The following is a 25,437-nucleotide window of genomic DNA, read 5'->3' as shown; positions in this document are numbered from 1 at the left end:
ACACCTACCCCTATCCCTATGCCCCGCCGCTCTCCCCCTCCGGGGGGGTGCCTGCCGACGCAAGTGTGGGCGTAGCGCCTGGGCCGGCCTGCTGGAGGTGCGGAGACCCTAGCCACTTCCGAGATCAGTGCCCTCTGATGGAGCTGGGGACGGTGGTGCGGGTCTCTGACCTCCCATAGGCTGCCCCCGACCGGGCCAGAGCGTACCGGATACCGGTAAGTGTCAAGGGGGGTACTCACCAAGCGTTGGTGGACACAGGGTGTAATCAAACCACTATCCACCAACGCTTGGTTCAACCCGAGGCATTGGTCACCACTAAAACGGTGAAGGTGAAATAGTGTAGGGAGGAAACGACAAGCAACTTTCCTGGTTCAGGTAAGGATTTATTTTTCTCTTGCAATATACACTTTAATCACACACCGCTTCACCAACATAAAACTCTCATCATAAAACTCTTGCTTTCTGTTCGGTTCTGTGGTGCCCAGGCTCTCTCTCCTTCTACTTGCGGTGTGGCTCTATTTATCCGCTCTCCCCGTGCTTACTGAAATTAGAGAAAGGTGTTAGACATAATTTGGCTCAGGTGTAAGTGCCCTTACCGCTTTCTCTCTCTCCGGAGATATGCTTGACCACGCCCCCGCTGCCACACAGGATTTGACAGATTTTTTAATTTTCGGTCGAACTATTCCTTTAATATGTTCCTCTGTCTGTGCCCTGCAAGACTACTACAAGACATGCCCACTACAAGTTATGGCCCCTTCAAATAACCAGAGTCTTGCAACAGTTGGATGTCACATTCATACACTGTGTTTGTTGAGTTTATTTGGAGTCCTGCAGCAACGCTACCTCTATCTCTATCCCTAAACCTAACCACAAAGATTAAAAAGTGAAAGTTCTATGGAATAGAATCACACCTCCTTATCACTAGGTCGCGACAGTGAGGAGAAATTTAAGAGGAGTAGAAGTATGCTAAGAGGCTAGCCGGTTAGCTTATGAGCTAACTGGAGAGAATAAAACAGAGACATTTTTAATTTCAACATTTATATCTTCCGTTTAATAATATAAATTGTCACATGTAATTTAAAAGTTGTTATATTTACACAGATGAATCATACATTGCATAGGATTTATTAGTTATTTCGGCCAAGAGAATTAGTTTATGGTCCAAGGGGGGCATTTAGAGTGGGCGTGTCATGAAAGCTGGTGTTCCTTGTTGTCGTCATTCGGGACGCAGACAGATACATTGATTACTGAAGCTTTAACCTGTGGTTGAATCACAAAAAAAGCATGCACTTACAGAAAGCTGATTGTTAACCAGAATATTAAAATAGTTTCTGTCGGGTCAATTGGACCGTAGAAAAAACACTTTATAGAAAAATACAATAAAACAAATAAAATGAAACTGGCATGTGTGTCCTGTTGTTTAACGGTGTGTACAGAAATCAGAGCATTTGAAAATTAATTGGCTATTACTCATGTTTTATACATGTTAAAACTCACAAAACATTAGGAAAGTTCTAAAGTATTAACCTGATATTTCAATGTTAAAGGTGAAGTGTCCAATTTAAGCACTACTAGCGACACCAAACACAACTGTAAAATAAATTGTTTTCAAACAGGTTTCCCAAATACTCCCCCCCCCCCCCCCTTTGTTTGGTGAAACAGAAATCCCACCCTAAATTCACACTATTGTTTTTAGACAAATGGCTTACATATAGCTGTACCCACACAGGAGAAAGTAATTACAAAATCCAAAAATTACATACTTTGTCTTTAAGTATGGTTTTGAGCCATTTAAAGGGTATTGGGGACTCTCAGACTTCTAAAAGAACTATTTTGAAATCAAATCAATCAAGAATCAATTAGTGTTGGGATTTAAAAAAGTTTTATTTTTTATTTTAACTAAATTTTGAAATCTAATCCATCAAAAAAGAGAAGCAGAGAGTAAGAATTGCAGTAATCAGAGAGTCTCCGCGTTTGTATTTAATCAAAAGATGTAACTCTTGCACTGAGACTACATTAATAAAACTCAAATCTGTGCTGGTGGTAATTGGGGGATTAGAGTTGTCTGTAAACACAGGAAAGCTTCTGCTTTCACTACCCAAATGGAAATACTGTCCAATTAATGCTGCATTTGCACCAAGCTTTCTGCGTTGACACCTTTGATTGACATCTCAACGTTCTGTTCCTTACAACCTTATCTGCTCCTTTTCAGAGTTGAGTCTTGCCAAGTCATGCATTCTGACATATAATCAAAACCTCCAGACATACAGCTTAGTCAGACTTGCACTATAAACCTTGCATGTATGTTGATAATGAAATATTCCAAAACATTTTCTCCTCTGAGTCTTAAAACTTCCCTTTTCAAAAAAAAAAAAAAAAAAAAAAAGAACAAAATCTAAATTAAACACTAAGTATTTTGATATTTTATCATATCTTCATCACTCAGTTCATCTTTATCACTAAATGTATTTTTATTTTTTTAAAGATTTATAACTCACATATTTGACAATTTGGCATTAGACTGATTTAAATAATCTGTAGATAATATACTTATTATGAATTCAGAATATATGTATTTCATTAAACTTGATAGGTATGAACTTTAAAACTTAGTTAACATGCTTTAATTAATACAATTTATTGAATAACAAAGCAACTGTATGTGTTTTGTTATTGATTGGACTCATTTTGTATTTGGCAAAGTAAAGCATTAAATAGATCTAACTGGAGCCATTTGTTTAAATTTTACTTTGATGGGAATCATTTTACACCATTGTCTTTAGCAAAATCTACTGAACTATCCTTCATATTATTATTTCCTTTTTCCAACTAAATGACAATAATTGGGCGAACAAGATCATATTTCAAAATAAAAAAAAATAATAAAATAAAATAAATAAATATTTTGCACAAAGAATGAAGTGAAAAAATCTGCCAGTATACAGTAAGACAAAATACACTTATATTAAAAGTACATTCTCTGAAAATGCCTAAATATCTAATGCAAAGTTGCTTCTAAAACAAGATAAAGTAAATTTAGCTTGTTTTAAGGATTTTTAGATTTGACAGGAAAACAATATACACATTTTCATCAAGAATATGATTTTTGCAGTACATATTTGCCCTAATATCAATGGTCTTGCTAGAGAGAGAGAAAAAAATAATACTTATCTAATGAGGATTAGCAAAAATATAATAGTGCTTGATAACAGGTGCATGTATAAGGGATAGAAATAGCATTTTAGCACAATTTTTACGCAAGGTTAACTATTTCTGCTGCTCCAAAAAATTTCCTCAGTTACGTCACTCATAACCATTTGAAAGCGCCTTCTGTCTGCTTGTATGAATGTAACACATCATAAGAAAGTGTTTCCCCACTGTTCAAACACTCCTTGGATCGCTTAATTTATATGGATAAATGTTTTCCAACTGAATAGACAAAATATGAAATTAAACAAGTGAAAATAAAATGCAAAGTAATCTCCTCGGTAATCAAAATAATTTTTGAATGTAGCTATATTCTGATTAACAACAATTTAAATTGTAATTGAAGTGGAATACAGTTACTAATATTTTGTTTTTTAAATGCGTAATCCTGTAACATGTATATATACATTTTTCATTATTATTGTTTTTTTTTTTTATTATTGGTCAGGGGAGGGGCTTTACTGTCATGAAAATAATGTCACAATACAAAAAAAAAAAAACAAAAAAAAAATCTTTGTTAAAAAATTAGTTGCTAAAAAAAATAGGATTCATTTATTTTTGTAAATTATTATTATTATTATTATTATTATTATTATTTTCTCCTTTGATTTTTTGGGTGAAATTTAACTCTGGATAACTCTTGACAGTATTCATGAGATTCTGCAAATTTCAAAATTACATTCCATGCAGCTGAGCAAATAAACCATTCATCTCATTCATCTTAATGCAGACACTGTGATGAAAGCAGGCAAATTCCAATGTGAATTTGAGAGCCTGAAGACAAAGTTAAGTCTCACCTTCATTATATTCTCCTGACTGGAGCCTGGCATAACAGCTTTTAAGTTCCTCTAGACTTCAGGAAACCAATTCGCAATTGCATTTCATCATTTTAGTCTCCTTGGTAACCTGTTCCGATCAGCCTCTCTCGTACACTCATCACTGTGATGGGTGTGCAGGTCTCCAGAATGATAGAGCGGGTGATGGATATCGTGTCTTATGTTTCAGCACCCTGAGCTCATGCATGCTTCCACCGGCTGTGTACATGTGTGTGTGGTTTTCTCTCCTCAACTCCATAGTAATGGAGACAGATAAAGAGAGGAGGAGAAAGAGAAAGATACGGTCCACTCCCTCTCTCAAAACATCCAATGCTGGGCTTGCACAGAACTACCCCCCTCCCTTCTGCAATCTTCCTCACCTGCCCTATGAAGCAAAACTCTCCCGGCAGAGAGAAAATGGATTTGGCTTCAGCAGAAGAAAGGAATGAGAAACAGACATGTTATAAAACACAATCCTCGGACTCTAAGCATCTCTGGGGTATTGTTTCATTTCCCTCGGGCATGGTAAAAGGAAAGTTCAGCGCAAGCATAAATGAGCTTAACATGTCCTCACTATAAATAATGCAGCATTGTTACAACTGCCTGTTTTCGGGCCCTCCTAGTAGGTTTTCGCTTAGGGCCCCCATTTGCTCAGAAATGGCCCTGATTGTAATTTAAAAACTGCTTGCAAAGGTTGTGAACTAATACATCAAGAAAGACTAGTTTATGAAAGTTGCTGTCAGGATGCAACTCGGGCAACCTTAGATTATGAAGTACCTTCACATAGGAAAGAAAAATCACAAAAGAGATCTCTTTAGCATCTCTACATTTTCTCCAAGAAAATGAGATTAAATGGAGATCAATTGGAGACTTCTTCTCACTAGTAATCTGACATGTGACTCCAAGTTTCAGAAGAGATCTCAACAGTGTCTCATACTGTGCTCAGATTTTAATATGATCCCAAATGTTTCTCATTAAATTATTTCACGTCCAAATGCTCTGAGATATGCAACCCACATTAATTTTATAGCTCTTTACGCTTACTTTGTTTCAACATTTGTCTCATTTGTGGCTACCCTGCTGAAAAGACCATTTAACTTGCTGATTTGTTGCTGGTCAAGCTGGTAGACAAGTATAGATATGCTGTTACCCAGCAAAACTTAGCTGCTAAAGCTTATTGAACAGTCTTTCTGGCAAATCTGGCTGACATTGGAAGTTTTTCTGGTTAAGAAATTACAAGTGGATTTTTATCTAGTCGCCTATGTTTGTCTTTTCACAACATTTAAGGAGAAACATCTATGACAAATTTCATGATCAATGATTAATTTTTGTTCGGAAAGAGCAACCTTTGAGTAATCTTCCACTGGGTCCATTCTGTGGTAGACATTTTTGGTACAGTAGGATACAGTATATAAAGCATATGCTGCCAACGGCAGGAGACTTCTGCTGAATCTCACCTCATTTTTGCACTTTTAATTACTGTCTGTACTCGTGAGATACAGGCGACCTTGTCCGCTGGAATTTATAACATTACTTAATGAGATAACGCCCTCTTAAGTCAGAGTTTACTTCTCCTTCCTCTGTGGTTATAGAGTGCAATTTGTGGAGTAAGCTTGTTTAATAGTAAGTAATTTCCTTCTTGTCCACTTTCAGGACACATGGCAACTACTGTAAGTGCAATTTTTAACCACATTCTGTACACACAGAATTCGATTATTTATGGGAGTATTAACTGCATTCTACAATCAAATTCACTCCTGAAAATTCAGGTAGTGACAACCGAATTTTCATTAAATCCGCGTAGTGTACAGAACCTAAATAGCATATCATCAACATGAAAACATTTAAAATGTTCTTCTTTTCTGTCCCATTCAACAACAGAAAAAAAAAAAAAGAAAAGAAAAGAAACCAAATAGGTTTGAAATAACATAAGCTAAATGATGAAATGTCATTTTTGTATGAACGATTCCCTTAACAACAACTGTATGCTACACCACCATCTGAATATGAAAAACAGAGACCATATAATTCAATAAGTAAAAGCAGCTGTCAAAATCTGCATCTGTATTGAATTTATCCATTACAGGAGCTCATAGCCAAAACATCTGATTTCACAGCAACACCTCTGACTGAAGAGCATCATTAAGAGACAGAGTTGAGAACGTATTTCTCCCTTAAGACTCATTAGGAACGTTCTACCTACTTCACTGTCAAAACACACTGTCCACTGTGACATGAGAGCTCCCACTGCACAACACTGAGTACAGAAACCCAATCTGACTACAACAACGCATGCTTCCATGCATTATTAATCAATATGTAGATTGGCTGTGATTCATGAGAACTGGAACATTTCTGAGGTGTCACAAACATGCCGTTTCATATTCCTGACTCATTCACACCTGCTGTGCGTGTGTGTGTTTTTAAGGTCAGCGAATGTGTGTGGGTGTCACCCATACTGAGGGTCACGTCAGTGTTTAGTGTGTATATACTGTGCTCCTATCCACAGGATATTGCACTTTAAACTCCAGGAAAGAGCATGCACTCAGGCTGACTTTGATAAAAGGGCAGATTTGGCACTACAAGTTACACAGGAAGATCTAAACAAGCAGGAATTGATATAAATGGAGGGTTCCACACCAGCGATTCACACAATGATCAAAAACACAGGCCCTGGCGAACAAGGTCACATAATTAGACAGAAGCAACAATGAAAAATAATGAAAAAAGGCTGCAACATTACGCTGAGTGATTTAGGAGGGGATAAAAAGCAAAAAGTGCATGTCTTCTTTTTCAGCTATCTTGGTTCCAGAAGTATTATTCCCATATATTTTTTCCATAGGGATTTCATAAAATCCTTCATAAAAGCATGAACCAACCAGCTGAACCATAACATTAGAAACTTTGATTTTGATTGATAATAAGTTGTTGATTATAAGAAAGATTATAGTTGATTATAGAAACAATACATGAAGTTTGTAGCAAAATATTCAGTTATATACAAATATATAAGTAGTTTGAGATTTTAGGAAGACTGACTAGATTCACAGTGTGTCATGAGAAGAGGCAGATGCTGCAGAGCTCTTTTTGTGTGCTTTGTTGGCTGCGATTCTCTGTTTGGTCGATCTTTCGTTGCAAGATCGTGGATAGTTTATTTGTTCACCAGAAATTCAGCTACATTAAACACTTTATTTATTTTATTTTTTTATGAAATTGAAATAATGTGAACTAATGGTTTCAGCCAGACGCATATACAATTGATTAACATAATTAGAGCTTGCAGTAGGTCTGTCTTTAAAGGTTTATAATTTATTGTTAAAAGTAAATTTGCCTATGAAGAAACTGAATGGGATTGTTAAGTGGGGTTCCCTATCTGTCACTCACTCAACATAGTGTCGATGTAGTGACACTAGGGGTCACTCTTGGGAGCCCGAAACACCTCTGGTCTTTGATAAAAGGCCAATGAAAATTGGCGAGTGGTATTTGCATGCCACTCCCCCGGACATACAGGAATAAAAGGAGCTGGTACGCAACCACTCATTCAGATTTTCTCTTCGGAGCTGAACGGTCATGCTCATTGAACTGAATTCTCACGACTGTTCATTCACCTCTGCTGGATATGATGGCGCTTTTCAGGGGCTTTGCCCTCCTCTGCACTGGTGCATTGCAGAGAACGCCCCTGGGCGCTTCGGCAGAAAAAAGAGAGTATATTATTCTGAAAGAGTATATTTCTCTAAAAGAGCGGCACACACGGAACGTCTTTTTAAAGACACGTCTTTTTAAAGATGCCTTTCCGATTGTGTGTTATTCCTGGTTGCGGTTGTTACCTCTCAACTTCAGATGGTCACGATCGCTGTCTTTCGTGTCTGGGCGTGACCCACACGGAGGCAGCGTTCGTGGATGGTTCATGTTCTCACTGCGAGAACATGACCACAGCGACGTTGCGGTCGCGGTCCTTCTACCTACAGGTTTGAGGCCAGCGTGGCTAGCACTGAGGGCGATTTGGGGACTCCAATGGGATCGCCTCCGCCGGGTATCCCCCCGCGGACCTCCCATTCCCAGCACGCTCGTCTGCTCGTCTCACGGCAAGTTCGACCTCTTGTTTGGAGCCCGCAAAGCTGATGAGCTCTCAAGCGCAGCATCGGAGAGCGGGCTTGTCCAGTCGGACGCAGAAGCCTCAGCTGGGCTCCCCCCTTTGGGGTCAATTGGCCAGTCACAGGCTGATGCAGAGATGATGGACATGCTTTCCTGGGCAGCCGTGAGCATCGGGCTAGAGTGGAAACCTCCGCCCTCCCCTAAACCCTCGCGGCTCGATGATTGGTTCCTGGGCTCGCGGCGCTGCTCAAAGCAGCCACGCCCCACTCCAGTGCCTTTCTTCCCGGAAGTGCACGAGGAGCTGACAAAATCATGGGAGGCACCTTTTACTGCCCGGTTCTGATTTCTCAGTTCCCCTGCCATCACTACCCTCGATGGCGGGGCAGCAAGGGGCTATACGGCTATTTCCCCAGTGGATAAGGCGCTCGTGGTGCACCTATTCCCGCAGAGCGCCTCCACCTGGCGCGGACGCCCAAAGCTCCCGTCCAAGCCCTGTAGGTTCACGTTGTCTCTGACGGCCAAAGCCTACAGCGCTGCTGGACAAGCCGCCTCTGCCCTGCACGTCATGGCTCTCCTGCAGGTCCACCAAGCCAAGGCACTAAAAGAACTGCACGAGGGTAGTTCCGCCCCAGATTTGATGCAGGAACTGTGCTCGGCGACCGACCTCGCTCTCTGAGCGATGAAGGTCACGGCGCGGTCTCTTGGGTGGACGATGTCCACATTAGTGGTCCAGGAGCGCCACCTGTGGCTCAACCTGGTCAAGATGGGTGAGGCCGACAAGACACGGTTCCTTGCTGCCCCCATCTCCCAGGTTGGCCTATTCGGCGACACCGTCGAGGACTTTGCCCAGCAGTTTTCGATGGTGAAGCAGCAGACAGAGGCTATCCGGCATATCCTGCCATGGCACAGCTCAAGATCCCACACCCCGTCTGCTCGTCGCCAAGGGGGTCCCCCTGCGGTGACTGCACCGGCTCCGCATCAGCTCGCCCCTTCTGCCCGGCCCCAGCGTGGAGCCCACCGCAGGATGCAGATGCCACCCGCCAGTAAGACCACTCCATCCCCCGGTGGAGGGCTGGGTGGAGAATCTTTTGTTGCCTTTTTATTTGATTTTGCCACATGCCCAATTGGCTGCGGTACCCAACAGTTCAGCAAAAGAGCGGTTTCCTCCTTCCCTGTGTCACATACCAATGTGCATGGTCGTCATCACTACCACCGTCCACGGGTTTTCCTTGCAGGATTGGCGCTCCTGTGGCGGTCTCCTCGTCCCTGCGCACCCAGCTGTGGCACACATCCGCCCCCGATGTGACAGTCTCCACGGGTTGCGAGGACAGCCCTCTTCCTCCCCCATCCCAGGCCGTTCCGTGGTGGTCACAAGGAGCCAGGTAAATGCTTCGATGTTCCTAGACTCAGCACAGCCACGACATGGTGTGGCACCTCGAGCTCCGCCCCGCCGCGAGGCCCCACCTGCCAGTACATCCGATGACGTTGTCCCTGTGGTCCCCCTTCCACGGAACTTGGATGCATGTCTTGCGCTTTCCAATCCGTCGCAATGGCTGGTCTGGACCGTCCAACTCGGCTATGCAATTCAGTTCACCAGGCGTCCGCCCAGGTTCAGCGGTATCCACTTCACCTTGGTGAAGGACGAAAACGCTGCTACCTTGCGCGCAGAGATCGCTACCCTCCTACGGAAGGGTGCGATAGAACCTGTCCCTCTTGCCGAGATGAAGAAGGGGTTTTACAGCCCCTCTCAGGCAATCTTGGACCTGCAAGTACTGAACCGGGCTTTACACAGACTCCCGTTCAAGATACTGATGCAAAAACGCATTCTGGCGAGCGTCCAGCATCAAGATTGGTTCGCGGCGGTAGACCTGAAGGATGCGTACTTTCACATCTTGATTCTACCTCGACACAGGCCCTTCCTGTGGTTTGCATTCGAGGGTCAGTCGTTCCAGTACAAGGTCCTCCCTTTTGGCCTGTACTTGTCCCCTCGTGTCTTCACGAAGGTCGCAGAGGCAGCCCTTGCCCAGTTAAGGGAAGTGGGCATTCGCATTCTCAACTATCTCGATGATTGACTAATCCTAGCTCACTCTCGGGACATGTTGTGTGCACACAGGGACTTGGTGCTCTCGCTCCTCAGCCGATTAGGGCTTCGAGTCAACTGGGAAAAGAGCAAGCTCCTCCCGGTTCAGATCATCTCTTTCCTCGGTTTGGAGTTGGACTCAGTCTCTTTGACAGCGCGCCTCATGAACGAGCGCGCACATTCGGTGCTGGGCTGTTTGAAGGCGTTCAAACAGAAAACAGCGGTTCCACTGAAACGCTTTCAGAGGCTCCTGGGGCATATGGCATCCTCAGCGGTGGCCACCCCGCTTGGGTTGATGCATATGAGACCGCTTCAGCACTGGTTTCAGACTCGAGTCCCGAGATGGGCATGGCGCCGCGGGACACATCGCGTGGTCATCACGCCGGTCTATCACCATCTTTTCTGCCCTTGGACTGACCTCTCATTTCTACGGGCAGGTGTTCCCCTAGAGCAGGTCTCCAGGCACGTCGTGGTCACGACAGACGCCTCCAAAATGGGCTGCGGCGCTGTTTTCAATGGGCACGCAGCCGCCGGCTTATGGACGGGCCCACGACTGCATTGGCACATCAACTGCCTCGAGTTGTTGGCAATTCTGCTCGCTCTGCGGAGGTTCTGGCCATTGATCCAGGGCAAGCACATGTTAGTTTGGACAGACAACGTAGCAACGGTAGCATATGTCAACCGCCAAGGCAGTCTGCACTCTCGTTGTATGTCAAAACTCCATCTCCTCCTCTGGAGTCAGCAGCACTTCAAGTCACTGCTAGCCACTCACATCCTGGGCGACCTCAACACTACAGCAGATGCACTGTCAAAGGCAGGTTACCCTCAGGGGAGAGTGGAGACTCCACCCTCAGGTGGTACAGCTGATTTGGAGTCGATTCAGACAGGCACAGGTAGACCTGTTCACCTCCCAAGAATCCTCCCACTGCCCGCTCTGGTACGCCCTGACCGAGGCACCCCTCGGCATAGACGCGCTGGCACACAGCTGGCCTCCTGGCCTACACAAATACGCGTTTCCCCCAGTGAGCCTACTTGCACAGACTCTGTGCAAGGACAGGGAGGACGAGGAGCAGGTCATCCTGGTAGCACCCTACTGGCCCACCCAGATGTGGTTCTCGGACCTCACGCTTCTCGTGACAGGCCCCCCCCAGCGAATTCCCCTGAGGGAGGACCTTCTTTCTCAGGGATGGGGCACCATCTGGCACCCGCGACCAGACCTCTGGAATCTCCATGTCTGGCCCCTGGACGGGATGCAGAAGACCTAAGCGGTCTACCACCCGCGGTGGTAGACACAATCACTCAGGCTAGGGCCTCCTCTACGAGGTGCCTGTATGCTTTTAAGTGGCATCTGTTCACTGAGTGGTGTTCTTCCCAACAGGAAGACCCCCAGAAATGTGCAGTCGGATTGGTGATTTCCTTCCTGCAGGAGAGGTTGGAAGGGCGGCTGTCCCCTTCCACCTTGAAGGTGTACGTTGCTGCTATAGCAGCACACCACGACACAGTGGACGGTAAGTCCTTAGGGAAGCATGACCTGACCATCAGGTTCCTGAGAGGCGCCAGGAGTCTGAATCCCTCCAGACCGTGCCTCGTTCCCTCATGGGACCTCTCTATAGTTCTTCAGGGTTTACAGAGAGCCCCCTTTGAGCCTTTGCAGTCAGCTGAGCTTAAGGCACTCTCCTTGAAGTCTGCCCTCCTGACTGCACTCACTTCCATCAAGAGGCTAGGAGACCTGCAAGCGTTCTCTGTCAGCGAAACGTGCCTGGAGTTCAGTCTGGGCTACTCTCACGTGATCCTAAGACCCCGACCGGGCTATGTGCCCAAGGTTCCCATGACCCCTTTTAGGGACCAGGTGGTGAACCTGCGAGCACTGCCACAGGAGGAGGCAGACCCAGCCCTGTCGTTGCTGTGTCTGGTGCATGCTTTATGCATCTACTTGGGTTGCACGCAGAGCTTTAGGTTCTCTGAGCAGCTCTTTGTCTGCTTTGGTGCACAGCGGAAAGTGCTGTCTCCAAGCAGAGGATCGCCCACTGGCTCATTGATGGCATAGCTATGGCATATCACGCCCAGGATGTGTCGCCCCCGGTAGGGCTACGAGCCCATTCTACCAGGGGTGTAGCAGCCTCCTGGGCCCTGGCCAGGGGTGCCTCTCTAACAGACATTTGCAGAGCAGCAGGCTGGGCAACACCCAACACTTTTGCAAGGTTCTACAACCTCCGGGTGAAACCGGTTTTGTCCCAGGTAGTGGCACACAATACAAGCAGATAAGCCTGGGATAGCCGGCCAGATGTATCACTTGCACATAGCACCTTTCACCTCCTCTGAGCTGAAGATGTGCACCATTAATTCCCAGTAGTGTTCAAAAACTATATTTTGAGAAGTCAAAAACTGAGCCCTGTGGCAGTCGAATTTTCGGATAGACTCACTGCCAGCCCAGTACACGTGCTAACTAAGAGCCCTGTTTTGGGGTAGGTGCTCCGCATGTGGCGGTTCCCTGTAAGGTAACCCCATGCGATGTATATCTTCCACTAATTCGTTTCCCTGTTGGCAAACTGCGTCTTCCTTGGGCAGAGCCCCCTCTGCCACAGTCTCCATGTTTGTAGCAACTCCTCCCCCGTTGGGTAGGATCGCATGGTCCTCTCCGCATGGTCGGCAAGACCATGTGATGTATTTTCCACTTAAATATCCCCCCCTCTCTTTGGGCGAGGTGTGGTCTCCGTGGTGTGCTCCCCTTGGGAGGGACACCCCCTGACTAGACCTGGCGGCCCAGTCGGATAATCCCCCTTCTTTTTTAGGGAGTGGAAAAAAAGAAGGGGAAAAGAGGCCACGACTGGGTTAGCCTGTCTCTATCTTTTGGGTAGTCGATTTGTCCCCAAAGGGCCGTTCGTCACTCATAACTATGTTGGGGGAGGTTACATGTCGGCCTGGTGCGCTGGCTATGAGGCACACAGTGGTCTGCCCGTCACACACTGTCAGTTCACGTAACACAGTTCAGCCAGTTGCGGCGTTTTGTATAGTGACCCCTAGTGTCACTACATCGACACAACGTCAAGTGAGTGACAGATAGAGAACGTCCTGGTTACTTGTGTAACCTCCGTTCCCTGATGGAGGGAACGAGAATTTGTGTCCCTCCTGCCACAACACTGAACTTCCTGCTGAAATGGTCGGACCTTGTCTCTGCTCCTCAGCATAAAACCTGAATGAATGGTTGCATACCAGCTCCTTTTATACCCATATGTCCGGGGGAGTGGCATGCAAATACCACTCACCAATTTTCATTGGCCTTTTATCAAAGACCAGAGGTGTTTCGGGCTCCAAAGAGTGACCCCTAGTGTCACTACATCGACACAATGTCTCGTTCCCTCCATCAGGGAACGGAGGTTACGCAAGTAACCAGGACCAGAATGATCACACTGTTAATTTGGAAACAGCAGGTCAAAAGTTTTGCTGCTGAAATCTGTCTGTGCTTCCCAAAATTCGAATAACTGCCCCCAGTGGCCAAAGCTGGAAGTGTTGTTGAACATAAAGGCATTATTATTTCTGGGTGAAATGTCCTCTGTGAGCTGTATTTTTTTTGTTGTTGTTGTAAGTAATATAATACCATCAACAGGACTACACCCTAACCCCAGTCCCAAACGTAACTGTCAGTGGAATAAAAAAATATATATGTCATTTTAAGGCGTAAATGCAACCCTGGAATTGCGTTCATCATTGTTTATGTGAACATAATTACTACTTGCTCACATAACACACTTTCATTAGTGCCAGAGGGAAATATGATCATGGCTAAACTGATGCAAACATTTCTAATGGTGGGTGATGCTTGTCAGTAATTTGGTTGAATGGGGTTGATTTCAAGGTACAGAAAATTTCAGAAACAATGTGTTGATTTCCCATGTGATCAATGTTTGTATATCATCTACATATACTAAAAATACCTTGGAGCATATAATACAATCATTACTGGATCTTGAAATTAGTCTGTGGGCACCATAGAAAGGGAGACATTGGGGATACTTGAATCACTAATTCCATGTTGGTTGTGGTTTATTAATGTATGCTTCCTTAAATTTATTTAATTTATATGAAGCATGTCTAACAGTAAGTGTATTGTCATGCTATCTAAAGACGAGCTCTCTATTTCCAGAGCTCTGAGCAGAATAGTTGAAAGACCCACCGATATTTCCTGCAGTGATGGATTCACCTGAAAGATTTCAATCTAAACCCTGAGGTTAAGCAGAGCTCATTTAAACAGAATGATTCACAGAACCATGAAATCTCTGCTTTGATCAGGTAGTCTGCTCTCACTTTAGCTTCACAACAGGAAATGGTTCTAAATACTTAAGTAGTGTCCTGGTAGTGTAATTCAGTTTTAAAGTTGGGTGAGAAGTCAAAGATAAGACAATGAGTATTTTTTATATTTGTATTAAAGTAACACACAGGATGAGTGGCGGAAGAGAATGTAATCAATACTTATTGGGGAAGGCAGAGCAGAGCACACTTCCCTCCTAGCAGCTCCCAAGGGGCTCATTTCACTTAGATAGAGTAAGACAGAAAGAGAGAGAGAGAGAGAGAGAGAGAGAGAGAGAGAGAGAGAGAGAGAGAGAGAGAGACCAGCAAGCCAAATGAAACTAGCTGCTATTCAGAAGAACACTGCAGAGAGGGTGAAGAAAGGCTGGTTTACTGCATGCTGGGAGAATTGCTGACACGTTTTCCTTTCTACCATAGGCTGAACATCTGTGAAGGCATGTAGTCATCCAGATATGGATGAATTTCACGACAACATCACATTCAGGTCACATTTCACCCCAAAATCGAATAAAAAAAGAAATTACGCATCTTTTTAGAACCATTACGATTTATTATTATTTTAATTTTTTTGCATTGCATTGCATTGCAACAGTATTTTTCAGCACATTTCAACCCTCCAAATTCTCATTATCATAGTGCATCAACACAGTCACATGGGAAATTGACATGCTGCTTCTGAATGTTTAGGTACCCTGAAATGGACCCCATACTGCGGAAATACAGACAAGTGCCACCCCCTTCAGACATTTTTGCATCTATTCAGTAGCGTCAATTCAGACAGCATGTTGCATCTGCTCAATATCTGAGACATGGGTTCTGGACCTATGGAAACCAGGAAATAATCGTGTTGACATAAACAATGGTGAGTACGATTCAGAGGTTTCGTTTTAGTTTTAAATTTTATTTTTACTCAACTGACGGATAGGTTTAGGGTTGGGGTTTGGGTTAGGGAGTAGGGTTAATAAAATATGTGTTTGGGTGGTTATACACTCACTTGTTTGTAGTCAGAGGCAGGGGTATAATTAGAACTAGGCAAAGGTAGGCATCCGCCTAGGGTCCCCAGAAACCAAGGGCCCCCTAAAAATACAAATAATATGCTTTGTTATGATCATTAATGCTAAATAATGTGTGCTGAAATTTTTAATATCACTGTTACAACACTGATATGATTGATATTGCTGTTATTTTCAGCACCATCAATGCAAGCAACCCCTTTCCCTATCAGATCAGGCTGTAGTGGAATATTCCAAGGTTTTTATGCATCTACACAAGTTAGTAAACAGTTGAAAGTTAGTCAAACTGTTCGGACAGTTTTGTGTGATTTCACCATATACTCTGTTGCAAGTTACTAGTTAAGCTACATTGTTGCTAGTTCAGTTTGGTTTGAATTTGTGGAGAGAAACATTTTTAACGGAATCGAGACTTCCTAAGGCAAGGCTAGTCAACTGGCGGCCCGCGGGCCAAATCCGGCCCGCCAATCATCTTTGTCTGGCCCTCCGATCTGAAATACCAGAGCGCTGTCTGTGCAAAACTCAGTGTTCATAGGCGCGAGCCACAACAATCAGCGGTGAGTTTAACAACACTCAATGGTGCATGCAAAAGCACTCAGCCATCATCAGTTGTGCAGACCGGAGTGCGTGTTTAAGCTTTTCTGGCGATAGTTTAAGTGAGCATTTGATCGCGTCTTTTTCAATCATATGTATTTATATAAAATTGCTTGGTTGTGTGGAGTGCGGTCAGATCTACAGATGGAAAAATGATCACCGCAGTTGTAAAAGAAATGTTGTCAGCACATATGAACATCTTAGGCAACAAAAGAGAAATTGATTTTGAAAACTGACTGTTTAATGAAAATGCGCTGAAAAGTTTGCATTTATTCGCTATTCCTGAAGTGTCAAAAGATCGTGTCTCATCTGTTCAGGGTCTGTAGGGCTTGGAAAAAAGTATAATGTGAAACTGAACCTGCAAATAACCTGATTATATTCGGTTCTATACATCTGTGAGTCAGCCCTCTCAATCACGAACAGTATCAACTCAGTTTGTTCTTCTTTTGCCAATGATTACCTACACAAAAATCTGGCTCCTGCACTGGCTATTGTGTGCAAATTCAAAATATTTGCAGGACAAATTTTTTCCTCACTGAATAGGTGTCAGGTGTATTCTGTTGTTTCATGTCTTTTATTTTGAAATTCTAGTTCCTGTTTCATGTCATGTGTTCCTGTTTCCCTAGTCATGTGATTTCTGTTTTCCCTCCATGTTCATGTGTCACGTTTTCATTGGTTTATTGTTTAATTATCTTGTTATCAGTTCTCTTTGTTCATTGGTTTATGTTCTCCCATGTCTTGTATTTAAGCCCTCATGTTTGCATTGTCTATTTGTCGAGTATTGAATGTGATTGTATGTGTTTGTTACGCTGTGGTCAAGTCAAGTCAAGTCAAGTCAAGTCAAGTCAAGTCAAGTCCATGTTTTGTTTTGTAGTTAGGGTTACTGGTTCACGTTTGTAAATAAACTGCACTTGGGTTCTTCATCTCATCATCGTCTTCGTCATTGCCATCATTGTCAGCAGCCAGCATACGTTACAATAGGATACTTTATAGATAAAATGGAAGAGTAGACATATATTTTTTTTTTCCAAAAAGAAAATGAAATTTAAATGCATTCTTAAGTAAACATGACATTTCTTTATGACCATTGTTTTCATACTGATAATGTGAGAGGGCTTCAGCAGATCTAAATGTTTCTCCTCAGTTTTAATAATTTGTAAACAATAGCCCTAAAATGTTAAAATTATATTATGTTTATTTTTTTTATAGTAAAGTTTATTTTAGAGTTTGTTTGTTTTTCAGGCAGATCTTGTGAAGGAATTTATGGCCAGACCTTAAAAATTATTATTCAATATACAGTTTACCCTGTGACTATTTTAATATGAATAAATGCACAGTATTAAAGGTGTTTTTTAAGTAACATGTTATTTGCAATGAAAGTGCTAGCTAAGATGAATACCCAAAAAATATTTGGCCCCCGCTAGTTTTCATCTGGATAATCTGGCCCCCACAAGAAATTAGTTGAAGAGCCCTGTCCTAAGGTCTTTCCAAAGATTGCTGCACAGCCTGCACTGCCCACCGCCACTGCTTCCATGAGCACAGCACTTACTATAGTGACCAATACACAGTGTTGATGATGATTATGTTCTGGGTGTTGACACCTGTAAATAAAAAAATTAATAAAAATAAAAATTCTCTGACTGTTGACGTGTTTTCGTCTTATTTAGCTATGTAAATCTAGCAAACTTTATGTTTTCAAATTTAAAAGTTGATCAAAGCCTTCTGGAAACATGCAATGTCAATTTTTAGTCTAATAATTTGGATATAGTTAATTCAAGGTCAAGTTGATGGAGGAAAAGCGCATTAAGAAAGAGGGATAGTGAGAAAGAAAAAAGGTACTGTAGTGATATATACTCTATTGTAGTTCATAGTAGCCAGATTGTGTTTTTATAATGTGTTGTCAGACATTATTAACAACTCTGGAATATCTGGAAATAAAGTGAATCAACAGTGAGTAAAATAGTGAAGTTTCCTCGGATGCCATGTGTTGTTTACACAAGCATTGCAGGAAAATTACGTTGCTGTGGAGAAAGCTGCTTACTGACCGAGTCACATGTATACAGGAGTAAAGTTTGCAGCCTATTCAGTACATGTAAACAGGAACGCTGTTTCAATAAGCCATTTCTGGTGTCCATGTAATCGTAGTCAGTGATAGCTTTCAGGGCATATGAACATTTTCTCCATACCATTCCATAAAAAAATTAAATAACAATAATAATAAAAAGCACCTTTAAGAGACAATCAACCTAAACGTGTGTTATCGAAGAGGGCCCCATTCTTGTACTTTGCCTTGGGCCCCAAATCACTAAATCCGCCCCGGTCAGATTCATTGGTAACTGTTTTATATGAAGAATTCACAGAGTGCTGGCTTATGCTTGTGTGTTCATTTTTACAGTCTAGTGTTGGTTGTCATGGCTATGTTTACCTGGCATTGTCACTTGTTAATGACGTAGTTTTGGCTGCTGCGAGCTCTTAGTTTTTATTTTGTCAAACATAAATGGAGAACTCATTGATTCTTCAGACCAAACAGATATCTCTCTGCCATTCAGTCACTACACTGGTGACCCCTTTCTACTCTTGGACATTTCCAGAGTTTCATGAACATGGTGGCAAATGCAGTTACACTCAAACTCCCAGAATTTTGGGAGCAAAACGCGACTGTGTGGTTTGTACAGTCTGAGGCTCAATTCTACAAGTCGGAAGTGTTTTGCAGCCACAGCAACTGTCGCCCTAACAGTTGCCACCCTAACCCTACTGATTCAGGTCCACAGCCATTTTCTATCTCTGCAGCAGCTGCAGCTCTGGAACTCAAAGCACAATGGCTGTGTTTTTTCCACAGGAAGTTTGGCAACAGAGCTAAGAAATGCCAGCCTCCTTGTACTTTCAGTGAGTTGGAAAATGGGACGGCCATGAGTGATGGCCATACAACGGGCTTATTGTTTATAAGTCTCTCTCTGATCTGCGTTTCCTATGCGATACGGGTGCTCAGGTGAGTGTGTTGCCAGCGTCATCTATTGACATTTGTACAGGAAAAATGGGCACACTCCCTTGAAGCTGCCAATGATAATGCCATCCCTACTTTTGGAAGATGCATGTTGATTGAATGGGATTCGATTTGGCAAAAATCTCTATTCCCCTCCTTGGTGCGGATTTTCTGTGTGCCAACAGTCTTTTAGTGGACATAGGACATCGGCAACTGTTTAATGCTGAGACATTCTCCTCCCTTTCATGTGATCAGTGCGACATGGCCACAACTATACTGTCAAGTGCCCTCACAACAGCTAACAATTTTTACTGCCTCCTCCTGGAATTATCTGACCTTATGACACCCACCTTTTCTTCTGCATCCATGAAACATGGTGTGGAACATTACATCTCCACTACTGGCCCACCTGTGCATGCCCAAGCCTGTGCCTTGACCCCCACAAACTGGCAATTGCAAAGGCTGAATTTGACTCTATGGATTACCTTTGGCAAAACAGATGGCATTGCGGTGACTACAAATGCATAAATGAGGTCAATATCCCTGACAGATACTCCATTCCACGTGCACTATTTTTCAGCCCATTTTCTTTTCTTGCTGCCAAGAAAAGTTTCCAAAAGTACACTTAGTCCGAGGCTACCATCAGGTGCCTGTACAGCCCCTTGACATTCCCAAAACAGTGGTAGTCACACCGTTCGGCCTCTTTGGGTTCTTGCATATGCCTTTTGGATTGAAAAATGCTGCTCAGACATTACAGTGTTTGATGGTTAATTTCTATTTCCGTTTTGAACCCAGGGCTGCTCTTCTGATGAATCCCCTGTATGGAGCTCTCAAGGGCAAGTCTTCCAAGCATACTGTTTCCTGGCCTGAGGACATGTCAAAGGCATTCTTGGCTGCTAAAGAAGCCCTCGCTAATGCGATTCTGCTGGCTCACACTTCGCCTGATGCGCCAGTAGCTGAGACTAAAGACGCCTCAGATTTTGCTGTAGATGAAGTTTTTGAGCAGCTGGTTGATGATATCTGGCAGCCACATGCATTTTTTAGCTGCCAACTTTGCCCCAGTAAGCAGGAATACAGCACTTTCGACCGCAAACTCCTTGCTGTTTACCTGGCAGTCCTCAATTTCCATTTTCTCCTGGAAGCTCACCCATTCACTGTATTTGTAGACCACAAACCATTGACCTTTGCTATGGCTAAAACATCTGAGCATTCATTTCTAAATTCACTACGGACATCCGACATGAACAAAACAAACCTGATGCCTCTCCCGTGCACTTTCCAGTGCAGTCCACCATGGCATCGACTACACCCTCATGGATGCAGATCAAGCCTCTGAAGCTAACATCCAAGCAACAGAGACAGGCCTCCAGCTGCTTGGAGAAGGCAGGTGTTTGATGTCATTCACGGGCTGTCGCACCTGGGTAGGAAACCCTCCCAATGCCTGGTTGCTGCTAAGTTTGTCTGACATGGTTTAAAGGAAGATGTCCATAATTGGGTTGAGGTGTGTATGGTGTGTCAGCGAGCAAAGGTTGGTCGCCACACCCAGGCGCCATTGCAGCCTTTTGCAGTTCCGGAAAGGCTATTTGATCTTATCAATATAGACCTTGTTGGCCCTCTTCCCCCCTTACGATGGTTGACAGAGCAATACATTGGCCAGAGGCCATCCCTCTGTCATGTATTGACGTTTGACATTTGATAATTGACATTTGACGTGGCTCGCATACTCATTAGCAATTGGATTGCCTGTTTTGATATTCCTTCTGATCTCTATTGTAACTGTGTCAATTTACTTCAGATCTGTGATCTTCCATTTGCCAGAATTTTGGGGTATCACTTCATCGAACTGCAGCTTATCACCCACAGGCTAATGGACTGTGTGAGCATTTTCATCGCTCCATGAAAGCCGTACTCAGGGCCAGTCTCCAGGGTGACTCCTGGGCAGACAAACTTCCTTGGGTGATGCTTGGAATTAGAACTGCACCTAAAGAAGCCCTTGGTTCTTCCTCAGCTGAACTAATTTTTTGTCAAACCCTCCGGGTCCCAGGCGATTTCATCTCCACCTCTACAGTTCCTGGGTCTGCCTCCGAACAGCATCACTCTTTCTTGGAAAATGCCAAGGATTTTTGACCGATTCCAACCTCACAGCATGGGCTGCCTCAGACTCATTACCCACCTGATCTGCTAACAGCAGAATATGTCTTTGTCCGCCATGATGCTCACCCCTTCAGCCACCCTACGACAGGCCTTACCATGTCTTGGAGGCTGGAAAAAAAAAATTTTTTACTTGATGTTGGGGGTAAGTCAGACACCCTGTTGACATTTCACCTTGAAAACATTTCCAGCTTAGGCCGTAAGGGGCAGTGGTTTTGAATTTTGGTAAGCACAGACCGATTTCAGCAGCAGAACGTTTGACCTAATGTCACCGAATTCATAGTGAGCATTTTCAAATAGCATTTTTTCTCCCTTAAAGGGCTCTGTTAGAAAGGGGATGCCACTCAGAGGGCCATTCCAAATTAAAGAAAAAAAAATTTTAAACAAAGAAACTAATGAATATGTATGTTCTTTTTTACAGAGAATCTACACTTTCACATTCAGCCACCTACTTGTTGGGGGTAATCAAAGGTGGAGATTGATGTTAAAAAAGGAATAAATTATTGATCTGTTTCTCACCCACACCTATCATATCAATTCAGAGGATATAGATTTAACCACTGGAGTCATATGGATTATTTTATGCTGCCTTTATGTCCTTTTTGGAGCTTTTGCATTCTGGTCACCATTCACTTTTATTTTGTGGACCTACAGAGCTGAGATATTCTTCTTAAAATCTTCAGTTGTGTTCTGCAGAAGAAAGAAAGTCATACACATCTGGGATGAAATGAGTAAATGATGAAAGAATTTTCATTTTTGGGTGAACAATCCCTTTAAACAAAATATAATTTCTTATTTATTTATTTTGATTTAGTGGTGAAATATGACCTGGACATGTTCTTGACATAAGATTTAACCATATATTGCATCTAGTCATGTTTTGGCGCCACTAATAAGAGAGGCTTCATTGAAGGTTGAACATGCAGCTTACCTTTAAGTACAACATGTTCTCTCAGCCGTACAAAAAAGCACAAAGCCAACAACATAAACTTGAAAGTGAGACATGATTAATTTAGTCTTACATACTTTAGGTTCAGAAACATTTGATAATAACTGAAAACGTTAATGAATGACATGCGGTATGTTCTCTTTGTCATAAAATGACACATCCACCACACACACTCACACACACGCATGCACGCACACACCCGGCACTGAAATTTAACCTGTCCAGGACTCTGCATGTGTGTGTGTGTGTGTTGTGCATTCAGCGTTACAGGTAGATAGTTCCTATACTGAGTGGAAAGGGCAACAGTTAGCAGTTACTGTCAATACCAGTGGTCAGTTGTTAAAGGTCAGCCTTACCCGTTCCATTTTATCTCTTCTTTTTAGCCAAATCATAGCAGAGTAGTCCTGTTGCTGGACGGCACTGAAGATGCTATTACCCATCCGGGTGAGAGGTGAGGAGAATAAAACCATCTCTGTCTGAGGCTTCAGCCCTGGACCCTCTGATATAAACCTCCTATCCTGCATTTTGCCAATTAGCCAAATCAGTATATGAATACTTCACCCACTTTTTCTTCACAAGATGTTCCAGGTGTTTCCACAAGTAGCTTGTCAATTCAGTCCCTGCAGATAGGTACACCCCACGGGAAGCGATGCAAGCACTGCTGGAGTCCGTGCTAGAATGAGCTGTGTCATACAGAGTGCCTGATTTCTTTGGATTTTCTCCCACACACTGGCTCAAAGGGGTCTCCCTGCCCTGCTGGGAGGGGCTGGCAAATTTCGAGTGGGCACAGTGACTAAGAGTGGATGCAAAGACCCTAAATCCTGCAAGTGTGTATGTGTGTGCGTGTGTGTGCGTGCACGTGCCTGTGTGTGTATGTGTGGCTCTCTGATGCAAGACTGACACACTCCCACACACATTAAGGCATCAGTGCATATTAACTCTCAAGTGCTTCAGGGAAACTTAATAAAGTATTCATTTGACACTGGCAAGACGTTCACAGCCGTCTGCCTGCACACTGCATAATCATTCAAAAAACAAATAGCCATCTGTATTATAAGATGATGAAAAGAAATGATTTTGTAATAAAATTTCACTATGGAAGAAGCTGTTGTGACCTCATTTTATTGCTTCATATTTCCTCTTTTGCTTTTCTCCCCTAGGGTGGCTTAGTGGGTAGCACTGTTGACTCACAGCAAGAAGGTCCTGGGTTTGAGTCCAGGCTCAACTGGGCCTTTCCAACAGATGTGCAGATTAAGTTAATCGGAGACCCTGCCCATAGGTGAGAGTGTGAATGTCTGTGTTTGTGTTGCCCTGTGATGGACTGGCTACCTATCCAGGGTGTTTCCCTGCCTTTGCCCAAGATAGCTGGGATAGGCTCCAGCACTATCCATGACCCTACATAGGACAAGCGGCTATAGAACATGAATGGATGGATGGATGCTTTTCCCTCTGGTGATCAATTAAGTATGTCAGTCTATTATGATCTTAGAGATTAGCAATATGCCAAAGCAATATTGATGGTACTCATAATGTGAGCAACTATCATGTTATACTAAACCACCAATTTGTCAATCTTAACAGATTAAACAAAAAACCTGTTATCTATAATGTCTGTTTGTGAGGTTTGTTTGGTTGGAGAAGATCAAACAAAAATAGAAGCTAATTTCTGAAATACCAACTGTATATGGTTTCTTGAGATATGTCCAAAATGCCTTTTCATAATCACTTAATCTGTGTGATTACTTTATTCGATCCCTTGAAACAAAAATGTATTGTCATGAATTATGCTTTAAAGTTTAAATGTGGTAGTGTTCTTCATTTCAGACCTTTAAAGGGATAGTTTACCCAAAAATGAAACTTATCTCATGATTTACTCACCCTTCTTGCATCCCATATGTGTATGACTTTCTTTCTTCTGCAGAACACAAATGAAGATTTTTAGAGAAATATCTCAGCTCTGTTGGTCCATACAATGCAAGTGAATGGGTGCCCAAATTCTGAAGCTTCAAAATCCACATAAAGGGAGCATAAAAGTTATCCATATGACCCAGTGATTAAATCCATGTGTTTAGACATGATATGATAGGTGTGGGTGAGAAACAGATAAATATTTATGCCATTTTTTGTCATAAATTACACCCCCCCCTGCCCAGTAGGAGGCAATATGCACGAATAATGTGAATCACCAAAATCAGAAGAAGGAGAAAGTGAAAGTGAAGAAAAAATGACTTAAATATTCATCTGTTTCTCACCCACACCTATCATATTGCTTCAGAAGGTATGGATTTAACCACCAGAGTCATCTGGAGTACTTTTATGTTACCCTTATGTGGACTTTGGAGCTTCAAAATTTTGGCGTCCATTCACTTGCATTGTATGGACCAACAGAGCTGAAATATTCTTCTAAAAATCTTTGTTTGTGTTCAGCAGATGAAAGAAAGTCATACACATCTGGGATGGCATGAGGGTGAGTAAATGATGAGAAAATTTTCATTTTTGGGTGATTTTATATTTGACGTATGGGACATACAGTATTTCTAAGTGAAACAGGATACTCAATGAGAAAAATAATGGAGGGGACTGGATTTTTTCCTCAAGGATTTGGTTAAATTGTGAAAAGTGGGTGATAAATACCAAAATTAAGCCAGACCTGAAAGCAAGTTTCTTTTGCAGGCACATTTACCAATGGCCTACAAAGTCTAGGCGACTTCTGTCAAAAAAGAAAGTTGTATCAGAGGCTGTACAATTTGTTACTTTTTGATGAAAGATTATGAAGACAAGCATTTTTTTAAATATGGTTTGCTGATGATTTGCAGAAATTTAGTCCATAAATATGTATTTAGAAAGTAAATAGTTACATTTTTTAATTTATGATGACTTTACAGATAAGCCTGAGTTTATGCTGGAGTCTTTATTTTCCCCCAATCTCAGCTTCATACTTTGCTCTCTGAATAATTTATTCGGACTGTGGTCTTTCCCACATACTCTCTACCATGAATACTAATTCGTCCTCGCTCTGTCCATTAGCATAATTAAACCAGTGGCTCAGCACTTTTCTATTTCTCTCTGTTCTCCTGAAATGCAATCAGACCCTCAGCAATAACTGCCCATCGACCAAATGTACAGAATATGTAAATGTGCTGTCCTGTTGTGCCACCAAATTCTCAGGGAAGGCTTGTATTCAGTGGCACCTCCAGGATGTATCAGTAAAATCAGTAAAATATTTAAGGTGGCACACCAAAAAG

The 25,437-nt window shown here is 42.9% G+C and overlaps 1 protein-coding gene across 3 annotated transcripts in view; it reads right to left on the bottom strand.

Moving 5' to 3' along the window:
- Positions 1-22,778, bottom strand: part of LOC127448701 (inactive phospholipase D5-like) — a 53,043-nt gene extending 30,265 nt beyond the window's left edge. For 2 of the 3 annotated variants that reach the window (XM_051711432.1, XM_051711434.1), the window contains exon 1: positions 22,549-22,778. In XM_051711432.1, the coding sequence (XP_051567392.1) occupies positions 22,549-22,716 (168 nt within the window). In that variant the 5' untranslated portion in view covers positions 22,717-22,778. Of the gene's footprint in view, positions 1-4,004; positions 4,255-22,548 lie in introns of those variants that run through there. The other variant, XM_051711433.1, reaches the window with a different exon arrangement.
- Between the last annotated feature and the right edge of the window lie 2,659 nt (positions 22,779-25,437).

This window comes from Myxocyprinus asiaticus, chromosome 12 (genome assembly GCF_019703515.2).
Source record: "Myxocyprinus asiaticus isolate MX2 ecotype Aquarium Trade chromosome 12, UBuf_Myxa_2, whole genome shotgun sequence".
Lineage (NCBI taxonomy): Eukaryota > Metazoa > Chordata > Actinopteri > Cypriniformes > Catostomidae > Myxocyprinus > Myxocyprinus asiaticus.
Note: the sequence above shows the minus strand (reverse complement) of the source record. Positions and strands in the feature narration are given on the sequence as shown.